General features: G+C 37.3%; 1 protein-coding gene across 1 annotated transcript in view; it reads left to right on the top strand.

The window, feature by feature from the left end:
• The window catches only part of DNAH8 (dynein axonemal heavy chain 8), a 353,325-nt gene that overhangs the window by 157,404 nt on the left and 181,102 nt on the right, over positions 1-14,819 (top strand). Inside the window, exons 37-42 of the mRNA XM_057494308.1 lie at positions 189-342; positions 1,711-1,874; positions 9,381-9,483; positions 10,413-10,517; positions 10,912-11,073; positions 13,908-14,132. Of these exons, the coding sequence (XP_057350291.1) occupies positions 189-342; positions 1,711-1,874; positions 9,381-9,483; positions 10,413-10,517; positions 10,912-11,073; positions 13,908-14,132 (913 nt within the window). The remainder of the gene's footprint in view (positions 1-188; positions 343-1,710; positions 1,875-9,380; positions 9,484-10,412; positions 10,518-10,911; positions 11,074-13,907; positions 14,133-14,819) is intronic.

Here is a 14,819-nt window from a genome sequence, read left to right as displayed (position 1 = left end):
AATCACTATAATTATATGAGTGTTACTCATAAAAAAGCAAAGTCTCACTAGCTGTATGAAATTTATTAGGAATGCCCTCTAGGAAAAAATGTTCATTTCCAAAGAAAAGTTTCTCCTGTAATTTACTTTGGCCATACCATTTTCTGAATCTTCCTTAAATGTCATGTTTTTCCATTTTTGCTTTTTAGATATAATGCGCCATTTAAGAAAAACATCCAGAATTGGGTGTATAAATTGTCCACTTCCTCAGATATAATTGAAGAGTGGCTAGTAGTCCAGAACCTTTGGGTTTATCTTGAAGCTGTCTTTGTAGGTGGAGATATTGCCAAACAGCTACCTCAGGTAAATGCAGTTTTTATAACTACTGATAGAATAATTTGTTGTGTCTTGTCTATATGTCTCTGTGGATCTTCATAAAGATGTATGTTCATGTGTTGGTTATTTACACCAGAGGTTGGCAAACTGTGGCCCACTCGCCTCTTTTTGTAAACAAAGTTTTATTGAAACACAGCCATGTCATTCATCAGTGTTCTGTCTATGGCTGCTTTAGCGCTGCAATAGCAGAGTTGCGTAGTTGTAACAGAGACCATATGGCCTTCCAAAGCTGAAAATATTAACTATCTGGCCCTTTACAAAGTAAGTTAACAAGAAGTGCTGACTTTGGTTTACATTATCAGAAAGAAGAAACTCATGTTTTCAAATCTCAAGGTTGGCTGAAGATGTGAGGTACATTCAAATATGGTACTATTAAATTATAGTAATTCATCTTTTCCAAACATTAACCTTATACTGTTTCTCTGAGAGTAGAATCAATATTAATCTGTATTCTGTAAACAAATTAACTATTAGTAAGTTCGCTAATAGTAGATCAGCAACATTCTGTGGGGCAAGGAAATTTAGCCTTAAGAAGCCTGTAACAAAATCTTTAAAACAGCTTTACTGGGGATTTTTAAATAAGTGCCAGTAACTTAATAAGAGCTTTATTCTATGAAGGTAACTTTCTTCTTATAAAATTAAGCCTTCTCTTCCTGAATTTCCTTACCTACAGGTTTTATGTAGGTTAAAAATCAAGAAAAATGATGGATTTCCCTGTGTCACACATTTTTTTAAACATAAATATTTTCTTTTTTAATCAGAAAGTTGAAATTGTTTTAAGAAAAATGCATATAAAAGTTTTAAAAGAGTCAAGATTATGCCAGTTTCTAGGGACATTTTTGCAAATGACTACAAAACTTAATATCATTCATAGTAAATAGAAAATTTTCATTTGCAAAAATATAAATGAAGCTTTGTTTTGGGTTTTTACTGTTTCTGTTTTTTTTCCTGGGGTACTGTTGAGCTGTATTTATTCCAAGGATCCTGAGATTAAATTATTTTCATACTTCTTCAGCTTGCTCATCAAACCAAAACATCTGTGGGACTAAGAGGCTAGATTTGAGCTTTAAGTCGATAGTCTGCAAATTAATCATGTGGCACTTTGAAAAATGTATTAAATGTAAAGAAACAAACAAGTGATAAACCCCATTGTGATAACTTTGGCTTATCAGTTTTGTGACTTTGGCTTTTTGTTGTTCATAATTAATTCAGATGAATTATATAACCTAAGACTAACATGCTGGTTTGAAGAAACAGAGGAAATTCAAAAGTGAAGATTTTGCTTTATTCACTTATCCAAATGCTAATTTTTACTGACTGTGGAGTTGTTTTTAGGAAGCAAAACGTTTTCAGAATATTGACAAATCATGGATAAAGATAATGCAGCGAGCTCATGAGAACCCCAATGTGATTAGTTGCTGTGTTGGAGATGAAACCATGGGGCAACTTTTACCTCATTTGCACGAACAGTTGGAAGTTTGTCAGAAATCACTAACAGGGTAAGAGTTTAATTTGTAAACTACCTATCATTCACTTAATTTTTTTATTGTACATAGGGTTTTATTAGAATCTGATAGTGATAGGGAAAGGCTTATAGGTTAAAAATTCATCAGGAGGTTCAAATAACTGCCCTCCTCCTCCTTCCCCAAACACTGATCTTTTTTTATTAAGGTATTATTGATATACACTCTTATGAATGTTTCACATGAAAAACAATATGGTTATTACATTCACCCATAGTATCAAGTCCCCACCCATACCCCATTGCAGTCACTGTCCATCAGTGTAGTGTAGTAAGATGCCACAGATTCACTTATTTGCCTTCTCTGTGCTGCCCTGTTTTCCCCGTCAGCCCCCACACCATGTGTACTAAATATAATACCCTCCAATCCCCTTGTCCCTCCTTCTCCACCCACCCTCCCAAAGCCCTCCCCTTTGGTAACCATTAGTCCCTTCTTGGAGTCTGAGTCTGCTGCTGTTTTGTTCCTTCAGTTTTGCTTCGTTGTTATACTCTGCAAATGAGGGAAATCATTTGGCATTTGTCTTTCTCCACCTGGATAATTTCGCTGAGCATAATATCCTCCAGCTCCATCCATGTTGTTGCAACTGGTAGGAGTTGTTTCTTTCTTATGGCTGAATAGTATTCCATTATGTATATGTACCATGTCTTCTTTATCCATTCACCTACTGATGGACACTTAGGTTACTTCCACATCTTGGCTATTGTAAATAGTGCTGCAATAAATATAGGGGTGCGTATATCTTTTTGAGTCTGTGAAGTTGTATTCTTTGGGTAAATTCCAAGGAGTGGGATTGCCGGGTCAAATGGTATTTCTATTTTTAGTTTTTTTGAGGAACCTCCATATTGCTTTCCACAATGGTTTAACTAGCTTATATTCCCACCAGCAGTGTAGGAGCATCCTCGCCAGCATTTGTTGTTCTTAGTCTTTTCGATGCTGGCTATCCTAACTGATGTGAGGTGATATCTCATTGTGGTTTCCTGATGATTAGTGATGTGGAGCATCTTTTCATGTGTCTGTTGGCCATCTGAATTTCTTCTTTGGAGAATTGTTTCTTCAAATCCTCCACCCATTTTTTAATCAGGTTATTTGCTTTTTGGGTGTTGAGGTGTGTGAGTTCTTTATATATTTTGGATGTTAACCCCTTGTTGGATATGTCATTTACAAAAATATTCTCCCATACTGTAGGATGCCTTTTTGTTCTGTTGATGTGTCCTTTGCCGTACAGAAACTTTTCAGTTTGATGTAGTCCCATGTGTTCATTTTTGCTTTTATTTCCCTTGCTCAAGGAGGTGCATTCAGGAAGAAGTTGTTCATGTTTGTATTCAGGAGATTTTTGCCTATGTTTTCTTCTAAGAGTTTTATGATATGACTTACATTCAGGTCTTTGATCCATTTCAAGTTTACTTTTGTGTATGGGGTTAGACAGTGATCCAGTTTCATTCTCTTGCACGTAGCTGTCCAGTTTTGCCAACACCAGTTGTTGAAGAGGCTGTCATTTCCCCATTGTATGTCCATAGCTCCTTTATCATATATTGATTGACCATATATGATTGGGTTTATATCTGGGCTCTCTAGTCTGTTCCATTGGTCTATGGGTCTGTTCTTGTGCCAGAACAAAATTGTCTTGATTACTGTGGCTTTGTAGTAGAGCTTGAAGTCAGGGAGCATAATCCCCCTGCTTTATTCTTCCTTCTCAGGATTGCTTTGGCTATTCGGGGTCTTTTGTGGTTCCACATGAATTTTAGAATGATTTGCTCTAATTCATTGAAGAATGCTGTTGGTATTTTGATAGGAATTGCATTGAATCTGTAGATTGCTTTAGGCAGCATGGCCATTTTAACAATATTAATTCTTCCTATCTATGAGCACGGGATGTGTTTCCATATATTGGTATCTTCTTTAATTTCTCTCATGAGTGTCTTTTAGTTTTCAGAGTACAGGTCTTTCACTTACTTGGTAAGGTTTATTCCTAGGTATTTTATTCTTTTTGTTGCAATTGTGAATGGAATTGTTTTCCTGATTTCTCCCTCTGCTAGTTCATCATTATTGTATAGGAATGCAACAGATTTCTGTGTATTAATTTTGTATCCCACAACTTTGCTGAATTCAGATATTAGGTCTAGTAGTTTTGGAGTGGATTCTTTAGGGGTTTTTTATGTACAATATCATGTCATCTGCAAACAGGGACAGTTTAACTTCTTCCTTACCAATCTGGATGCCCTTTATTTCTTTGTGTTGTCTAATTGCTGTGGCTAGGACCTCCAGGAGTAAGTTGAACAGAAGTGGAAAGAGTGGGCATCCTTGTCTTGTTCCTGATCTTAAAGTAAAGGTTTCAGGTTCTCACTGTTAATTATAATGTTGGCTGTTGGTTTGTCATATATGGCTTTTATTATGCTGAGATACTTGCCCTCTGTACCCATTTTATTGAGAGTTTTTATCATGAATGGATGTTGAATTTTGTCAAATGGTTTTTTGGCATCTATGGAGATGATATGTGGTTTTTGTCCTTCTTTTTGTTGATGTGGTGGATGATGTTGATTCATTTTCTAATATTATACCATCCTTGCAGCCCTGGAATAAATCCTACTTGATCATGGTGGATGATCTTTTTGATATGTTTTTGAATTTGGTTTGCTAATATTTTGTTGAGTATTTTTGCATCTATGTTGACCAGGGTTTTGGTCTGTAATTTTCTTTTTTTGTGTGGTGTCTTTGCCTGATTTTTGTATTAGAGTGATGCTGGCCTCATAGAATGAGTTTGGAAGTATTCCATCTTCTACTTTTTGGAAAAATTTTGGGAGGATGGATATTAGGTCTTCACTAAATGTTTGAAAAAATTCAGCTGTGAAGCCATCTGTTCCAGAGGTTTTTTTCTTAGGTAGTTTTTTGATTACTGATTCAATTTCTTTGCTGGTAATTGGTCTGTTCAGATTTTATGTTTCTTCTGGGTAAGCCTTAAAAGGCTGTATTTTTCTAGAAAGTTACCCATTTCTTCTAGGTTATCCAGTTTGTTAGCATGTAATTTTTCATAGTATTCTCTAATAATTCTTTGTATTTCTGTGGTGTCCATAGTGATTTTTCCTTTCTCATTTCTGATTCTGTTTATGTGTGTAGACTCTCTTTTTTCTTGATAAGTCTTGCTAGGTGTTTATCTATTTAATTTTCTCGAAGAACCAGCCCCTGTTTTCATTGATTCTTTCTATTGTTTTATTCTTCTCGATTTTATTTATTTCTGCTCTAATCTTTATTATGTCCCTTCTGTGGGCTTTGGGCCTCATTTGTTCTTCTTTTCCTAGTCTCCTTAATTGTGAATTTTGACTGTTCATATAGGATCGTTCTTCTTTCCTGAGGTAGGCCTGTATTGTAATATACTTCCTTCTTAGCAAGGCCTTTGCTACGTCCCACAGATTTTGTGGTGTTGGATTATTTTGTCATTTGTCTACATTTACTGCTTTATCTCTGTTCTTATTTTGTTATTGATCCATTGATTATTTAGGAACATGTTACTAAGCCCTCATGTGTTTGAGGGCTTTTTTGTTCTCTTTGTGTAATTTATTTCTAGTTTCATACCTTTGTGGTCTGAGAAGCTGGTTGGTACAATTTCAATCTTTTTGAATTTCCTGAGGCTTTTTTTGTGGCCTAGTTTATGATCTATTCTTAAAAATGTTCCATGTGCACTTGAGAAGAATGTGTATTCTGTTGCTTTTGGATGGAGTGTTCTGTAGATGTCCGTTAAGTCCATCTGTTCTAATACATTGTTCAGTGCCTCTGTCTCCTTATTTTCTGTCTGGTTGATCTGTCCTTTGGAGTGAGTGGTATGTTGAAATCTCCTAAATGAATGCTTTGCATTCTATTTCCCCCTTTAATTCTGTGAGTATTTGTTCCATATATGTAGACGATCCTGTGTTAAGTGTATAGATATTTAAAATAGTTATATCCTCTTGTTGGACTGACCTCTTTATCATTATGTAATGTCCTTCTATGTGTCTTGTGACTTTCTTTGTTTTGAAGTCTATTTTGTCTGATACAAGTACTGCAACTCCTGTCTTTTTCTCCCTATGAATTGCATGAAGTATCTTTTTCCATCCATTTGCTTTTGTCTGTGTATGTATTTGGGTTTAAAGTGAGTCTCTTGTAGGCAACATACAGATGGGTCTTGTTTTTTTATCCATTCAGTGACTCTATGTCTTTTAATTGGTTCATTCAGTCCATTTTCATTTAGGGTGACTATCGATAGGTAGGTACTTATTTCCATTACATGCTTTAGATTCGTGGTTACCAAAGGTTCAAGGTTAACTTCCTTACTATTTAAGAGTGTAACTTAACTCACTTAGTATGCTATTACAAACACAATCTAAAGATTCTTTTTTTCTCCTCCTTTTTCTCCCTCCTCCATTCTTTATATATTAGGTATCATATTCTGTACTCTTTCTCCCTTGACTGACTTTGCAAGTACTTGATTTAATTTTGCATTTGCTTAGTAATGAACTATTTTACTCTCCTTACTGTGGTTTTATTACCTCTGGTGACAGCTATTATACCGGAGGAATACCTCCATCTATAGCAGTCCCTCCAAAATACACTGTAGAGATGGTTTGTGGGAGGTAAATTCTCTCAGCCTTTGCTTATCTGGAAATTGTTTAACCCCTCCTTCAAATTTAAATGATAATCTTGCCGGATAAAGTATTCTTGGTTTGAGGCCCTTCTGCTTCATTGCATTACATATATCATGCCACTCCCTTCTGGCCTGTAAGATTTCTGCTGAGAAGTCTTATGATACCCTGATGGGCTTTCCTTTGTATGTGATCTTATTTCTCTCTCTGGCTGCTCTTAATAGTCTGTCCTTTATCCTTGATCTTTGCCATTTTAATTATTTTATGTCTTGGTGTTGTCTTCCTTGAATCCCTTGTGTTTGGAGATCTGTGCACTTCCATGACTTGAGAGACTATCTCCTTTGCAGATTGGGGAAGTTTTCACCAATTACCTCTTAAAAGACACTTTCTATCCCTTTTTCTCTCTTTCCTTTTTCTGGTACCCCCGTAATGTGAATATTGTTCCATTTGGATTGGACACACAATTCTCTCAATATTCTTTCATTCTTAGAGATCCTTTTTTCTCTCTGTGCCTCAGCTCCTTTGTATTTCTCTTCTCTAATTTCTATTTATCATCTCCCCCACCGTATGTAATCTGCTTTTAAAACCTTCCATTGTATGTTTCATTTCTGATACTGTTTTCTGTAATGACTGGATCTCTGACCAGAATTCATTCCTGACTTCTTGAATATTTTTCGGTACCTCTGTTAACATGTTTATGACTTTTCTTTTGAAATCTTTTTCTGGAAGATTCATAAGATCGGTTTTGTTTGACTCCTTTTCTGGTGTATGTATGATTTTGCTTTGAACCTGGTTCCTTTGATGTTTCATATTTGTTTGTGGCACCCTCTAGTGCCCATAAGCTCTACTCTCTGGAACTGCTCAGCCCCTGGAACAATGTCAGGGGTCGCAGGGGAGCGGTGTTGGTACCTGGGGGCAGGAAAGAGCTGTTTCCTGCTTCTTGGCTGCTATGCCTGTCTCCACTGCCAGAACCAGTGGGCCCAGCACACAGGTATAAGCCTCTATGCTTTGCTTTTGTAGCTGCTTTACTCTTACCTCTGGCTGGCCTGACCCCAGGGCATGGTTTGCCGGTTCGTGAGCCAGGTGCGGCTGGCTGGGAGGAAGGTGCAGCAGGCTGTGTATCATGGTGGGGGGCCTTGGAGCTGCACAGCCAGCCATGGGGCTGGAGTGCCTGAAGATCATTTAAGCTCCCAAACTTCTGGGCAGAGTGCACCTGGACAATTTTGTCTACCTGTCCTTTCTTCTGAGCAGTAAGCTCTGTGCAGTCCTTGCCCCTTTAGCAGCCCTCTCGCTGTTAGGAAGTCTCCCAGACTGCCCACCTTTCTTTTGTCCCAGAGCAGCTGGATATGGATCCCTGTTTTCCACCAGCAGCTGGAATCTCAGTCTCTCCAAGTATTCTGCCTGTCTTAGCTTTCCAATCCCCCTAATCACCAGGGCACCATGCAATGTAAGTTTGTGCTCCTAGAGCAGATCTCCAGAGCTAGGTGTTCAGGAGTCCCAGGCCTCCACTCCCTCTCTGCTCTGTTTCTCTTCCTGCCACCGGTGAGCTTGGGGGAGGGAAGGGCTTGGGTCCTGCTGGGTCATGGCTTTTGTACATTACCCTGTTCCATGAGGTCTGTCTTTTCTCCAGGTGTATGCAGTCTGGTGCAGCCTTCTTTCCTGTTGCTCTTTCAGGTTTAGTTGTATCAATTATATTTTCATATTATATGTGGTTTTAGGAGGAGGCTACCATCTCACCTCTCACTCTGCCATGTTTTTCCTATCATTCATTTTATATGTGAAGGTGTTTCATCCAAAACAATTCAACAGTTCTGACTGCATTTCTGGTTTGGTAATGATGATTGAAGTGGTGATGCAAAATTAGATGCCTTCAGCTTAAGAGTGTCAGAATTAAGATATTGTATTAGTTTTGTAGAGCTGCTGATGCAAATTACCACAAACCAGTGGCTTAAAACAACAGAAATTTATTTTCTCACAATTCTGGAGTCCAGAATTCTGAAATCAAGGTGTCAGCACCTTCTGAAGACTCTAAGAGAGAATCTTTCCTGGCCTCTTTCAGTTTTTGGTGGGTCTAAAAATTTCTTGGCTTGTTGGTACATAACTCTAGTCTCTGTCTTTTTCATGTCCTTCTCCTCTTCTTCCTGTGCATCTCTTATGAGGACACTAGTCTCTGGGTGTGTGTCTCATGAGGACACTTGTCACTGGATTTAGGGCTCATTTGAATAAGCCAGGATTATCTTTCTTGAGATCCTTCACTTAAATGCATCTGCAAAGATGCTTTTTAAAATAAGGCCACATTCATGGATTCTAAGGACTGGGACTCAGACATTTATTTTGGAGATGGGGGGGGCTACCATTCAACCTGGCACAGGCATGAAGTCGAGAGATGATGTACACTGAAACAATTTACCAGATAAATTCATGGATAGTTTTCTTAGAAAGCAGTTCATTCTCAATTTCTATTTGAATTAGGGTAACAATATATCCTGGCTTGTCCAAGTTTATGCCTCTGTCCTGGCTTAATGGTTAGTTGTGTCCCCTCTAACCCTCAAATGTCTTGGTTTAAGCTAAATTATGTGTTTACCCTGGCTTTAAGCCACATGGTCCACAGGAGGGCTCTTGATGAGAAAGACAACAGTAGTTGACTGAGGCAGGCTTGCTCTGAATTCTTTTTTTAAATTCCCACTTGTTTTCCTCAGTGTCATCCATTGTGGTTCAAGGACTTTGGTTCTAACCAAACATTTCAGAGGCAAATGGGAAATGGCTATGGGTGTTTGCTATTATCTTATTGAGGATGTGTCTTGGCTATAAAAACCCAACTATTAATAATTCAGAAAAAACCCATTTGGTAACCTGATTTAATTTAAAGGTATTTGGAGAAGAAGCGATTACTATTTCCAAGATTCTTCTTTGTATCTGATCCAGTTCTCCTGGAAATTCTTGGACAAGCCAGTGATTCCCACACCATACAGGTATAGTCTAAATATCTATTATCTAAACCATTTTTTCACTAATGAAAATGAAGCTAACATCTTAAAAGTGCAGGCAGAAAAGAAGAGTATTAAAAGTTATGTTGATTATTAAATGTCCTATTTTCTGTGTATTTGGAGCCCACTGACATGAAGCAATAGTCACTGGTTATGTGACTCACCAGCTGGGTGACCTTGGCCAGCTTTTTAATTTTTTCTGTACCTCAGTTTCCTTGTCTGTAAAATTGACATATTAATGGTCCCTGTCTCATAGGATTGTCACAACCATTACATGAGATAATGCATTCAAAAGTATCTGGCTTACAGTATGTGCTCACTCTAAGTGAACTTCTTTATTATTCTCAGATCAACTTTGGATTGTGGTTTAGATTTATTCTTTTTTCCATCCAGAATGCTTCTCAAATGCTTTTAGCCATTTCCAGGGCACGAAAAGAAAAACTCTAGAGAACTGGGTGTGGGAGGCACTAAAACATCCATCCCGGAACTATTTCTGGTTCAGAAATCTGAGAAGCAGCTAATAATATCTTCTTGTTGGTTTCCAAGGAGTTATGGGGATCAGAAAAGAGAGGAGGTAAAGAAAAGCTGTGTCAGTCAGAGAGAGAGCCAAGAGAGAAGGCGGGACGGAGCTGTCTCTGGGACGGAAGAGGCATGGTTCAGTCTCCATCTGGAGGAAGGTGATGGGCATTAGTCCAAGGGCCATTTGCAGGACTTGGAAGCATGCTGTAGGGCTCGATTTTAAAAAGTGGTCTCCAAGTCAGCCAAGGGCCAAAGAGAGCTTTTTTGTTTTTGACAATCAAGTAAATTCTTAATCTTTTACAAAAATGAGAATTATTAGGGCTTTTAAAAAAATGTTAGTGGCTTTTGTGTTTGGCTTCCATATATGATGTTCTTGCTGTCTGTGCTTCTTGTAGCCACATCTCCCTGCAGTATCTGACAACATAAATGAGGTGACCTTCCATGCAAAAGATTACGATCGTATCCTGGCCGTCATATCAAGAGAAGGAGAAAAAATTATTGTAATTTAACTTCGTTAAACTTTCATTATTAGGATTTCTTTGAAAGTTTAGGTTGAGGAGAAATGCAATTCCCTTACGAAAAACGGGTTAGGGGCTGAGGGTTGGACTTGGGTTCTGATTCTGTAGCCCTGGCTTTGGCACAAACTAGTTTGGATAACTCACTTAACCTCTCTGAGACTCATTTTATCATCTGTAAAATGAAGGTTTTAGACCAGATGATCCATATAATCCCTTCCACCCACAGTATTAGTTGATTTTACTAATGTTTTAACCATTTTGTGTAAAATTATCTGCTTTGTATCAAGGTACTATGATTTATCAAGTTAAGTGTGTGACATTTGTGAAAATACAAAATTGTTATCAATTTGTAATATATTTGTAATATATTTTTTAGTTGGATAATCCTGTTATAGCCAAAGGTCCTGTAGAGATTTGGCTTCTGGAATTGTTAAAAATGCAGATGTCGTCATTACATAACATAATTAGATCCGCATTCTATCAAATCAGTGATTCAGGATTTCAGCTCTTACCTTTCCTCAGTCACTTTCCAGCACAGGTGAGCATACACAATGTTTAAATAATGGAAGTAAAAGGGAAGGATACTCAGGAGGCATTCAGCCTGGGGGTATGGAGGCCATTGTAGATTTGTTTTAGTTAGGGAGGCTTACACGCCCTCAGCTCCCAACCAACTGCTTGTCCACCTACACCATTCTAGGCCAAGCCATCCCATCTGCCAGAAGAGGATGTACCAATATTACCCCATCATTAAGGATATACACTGAGATTAAAACCACTAATGGATAATTTCATCTTCAAAGATACCTATCCATATACATCTATCTATCTATATATATATATATATACCCATCCATAGATAGGTATAGGCATGGATATGGACATATAAATAAAAGAAATGAGCATATCTTTTCCTGAAAGGAAATCCATCTTGCCTTTTGTTTATGCTCCTTTCACATGATCTGGCAAAGGAGGGCTTCTCATGCAACTAACTCTTTAAAGAGAGGGGACCTTGAAGAGGCTGGGGTAGGAGCAGGTATTCTCTTGAGTGGCTCTCATGTCCTATGGGTCTTAGCAGTGCACTGTCATATCCCAAGTATTATTAGAGCCTGATATAGTTATGAAGAGCCAACAGTTTCATTAAATTTTCAGCCAAGATAAATGAAAAATGGTCATCTGTGATCTGGGTCCAAGATAGTATAGTATAGAAAACAAGAGATGCTCAAGGAAAATACAGGCAGTTTTTGCCCAAACTGTATTTTTTCTTCAACTGCTCCTTCTAACCCACACTCAAAATCCTTAATTACTGCACACACAGTGGAATAACTGAAATGATATGAAATTATTTATTCGAATGATGCAAGTACATATATATGGAATCAACCTTTATTGGAAATGATATTTTAATATTATTATTTTTATATTGCATAATATCTTTAGCAAACTTTAATATTCTTATGAGCATTATTATCTTTGTGATAAAGCTTTATAAAATACTTTATTTGATAAGCTGAGAAAATGGCTCCTTAGACTCAGTCAACATATTTTCCCTCTCCCAGAATGCTCGATCACCCTTTGTATTCTGAAGGAGAGGCTCAGTCTTGTTTAAACAGAGGATTTAGCAGTAGGTAGGGAGCTGAGAACAAGTTCAAAGAAGCAGTAAAACTGAACAGGATGTAACAGGAAAGTTGACCAGATTTCAGAATTTCCTTTAGTGTTTATACATAAATACATGTGTATGTACACAACTAAAAAGGTGAAATTTTACACAATTTTAGATAAAATCTCAGCATTGTATTGGGCAAATTTCAGATATTTAGGGAAATTGCTTTAAAGAGCAATGTATATACCAAATGAATATATATAGAATATATATTCAATATATATTAAGTGAATATATATACTCAGTATATAGAATGAATTTATGTACTCTGTTCTAAAATACGTTTTTTAAGATTATGAAGCAAGTGGATCCTTGTCTCAAAAATTTGGAAGCATTTGAAAAATATAAAGATCAAAGTTAGAATTTTCCATATTTCTACCATGTGGAAATAATGGTTGTTCATATTTTAATACATTCCTTCCAATATTTTTTAATGTGTTTATTACAGGTATCAGATAATATTGATGAGAACAAACACTTGTGTTTTGTTTTCCGTTTTAATGAGATGTCATCCAGTTTTCACCATAAAGTCCCTTGCTATCTTAAACAGTGAAAAACATAATTCACACTTTTCTCAATAACTCCCAATAGTCATTTTAAAGATTAGTTTTCAGAAAATACTACTATACAGTGATTTTTCAGGGTTTGCAGGTCTTTTTTCTTTAAATCCATCAGCCTTATACTTCTCTGTGTTTTTTTCTCTTTGCTATCTTGCACTCTCTGCTGTTGCCCAGCAGGGTCAGAATCAGCTTGCTGTAGGCAACTCGCTGACACCAGCTATTTCTTCTACATCCCATTGCTCAGTTTAGCCAGGGACTTTCATTTATCTTAACCTGCAGACCCCAGGATTGGCCACTGCTCTAGCAGGAAAACTACCAGTCTCGAGGAGGGATAAGGAAAGGGTTTTATTCCTGCTTTACCCACATCGGATGCCAGGCCCAGTGGTATCCACATGCCGCTCACACTGCTTTCACTCTCCTGCCAAATGTGGAGTTCCTTTTTGGTCCAAAGGATCTTGGATCTGTTGCTTGACTCTGGGGATAAACAAAAGCTCCCCAAAAGACAACTATTGCAGCAAGGAGGTGAAGGTGGGGTATGTTCTGACCACTTTTATCCCTTTCCTGGGGCAGAAATTGTAAATAAGGTGACATTTACTCACAATTTCCATATGCCTTCATCAGGAGACAAGGACAAGCTTCTCCCTTTCTCACTTTCTCTCCTCCTCCTTTATATAAGTGTATAGACAGGTCAATATAGATAAAGATATGGATATTAGAAATGGTGGAATCAGGAGAGGAGAAAGGCAGCGTCTTCTTTAGAAATTGCAGAGGCCTCTGGGAAACCCTGCTAAAAAAAAATCCACAAGAGTCTGCTAATTCCATTTACTTTTCTTGAGAAAGGAAACTCATCGTATGGAGGTACCTGGTGGTTTCAAGCTCTCTATAGAAAAATTCCCTAAGCATTTTCCATAACACACACATAACTCCATGAATAGAAGCCATTGTATTGTTATTTGTCCACCTACATTGAAATAATTAAATATCAATTAGTTAGGGTTTTAAATGAATTTTTCCCCTTTTGGGAGGAGAAAATGTATGTCTCTTTTTTTAGCTTGAAATGAGAAAATCCTGTTTGCCTTCATGTGACCATCAAATTTTATTGCAGCTATGCTTGAAATATTTGGAAAATTTATTTGTCTGGTGGATTTGTAGGTTGGGCTTCTAGGAATTCAGATGCTGTGGACACATGATTCCGAAGAGGCTTTAAATAAAGCAAAAGATGACAGGAAAATCATGCAAGTGACCAATCAGAAATTCTTGGATATTCTGAATACTCTAATTAGTCAGACAACACATGATCTAAGCAAGTTTGACAGAGTGAAATTCGAGACTCTAATTACCATCCATGTGCATCAGAGAGATATTTTCGATGACTTGGTAAAGTATCGTTTTCCTCAATTTAAAGTAATTTATTATGCTAATTAATAACTTAATGCTCTTAGTAATGAACAATTAAGTATTGTACATATTACCTAACTCACATGAACCTTCTTTTTCTCTTTGTCCTTTTTCACAAGTGTCTCCGTATATGTATATACATTGCCTACAAATATCTATATTTGGTGATTTAAACAACCACATATGTACATTCACATTTGGTATTCTGAAAGTCTGGAACCAACTAGTGTGATATGAATTAATTGTTCCATTAAGCCAAATAGCTAGGGATCTGATATAATTTAGGTGGGATTGGTCACGAGTTACGATGGGCCAGTTGGGAAAGAAGTCCATATTGAAAAGAATCAAGCTTCACAGAACCCTCATGGCTATTTGTCCATTTGATAGACCTGTTGGACACTGATGGGACCATGGGCTTGATTTGGGCAAGGGTCTATAGGGTGGAAGTAAGAGACATGGCATTTGAATTCCCTTTGGAAACAGGACTCTAACCAGTGGCCTTGAGCAAGACCAAGTTATCCTAAAGCAGGAGTTACCTATTACAGAGTAGAGGCTTAGGTGGTTTTCATTAACCACCATTTGTCTTTAATTTGATTTGATTCATCTTAAAGGCATCTATTTCACCAGAGACACATAATTCATGCAACCTAGGCCCTTTTTTAGATA

Source organism: Manis pentadactyla, chromosome 16, assembly GCF_030020395.1.
Source record: "Manis pentadactyla isolate mManPen7 chromosome 16, mManPen7.hap1, whole genome shotgun sequence".
Lineage (NCBI taxonomy): Eukaryota > Metazoa > Chordata > Mammalia > Pholidota > Manidae > Manis > Manis pentadactyla.
Note: the sequence above shows the minus strand (reverse complement) of the source record. Positions and strands in the feature narration are given on the sequence as shown.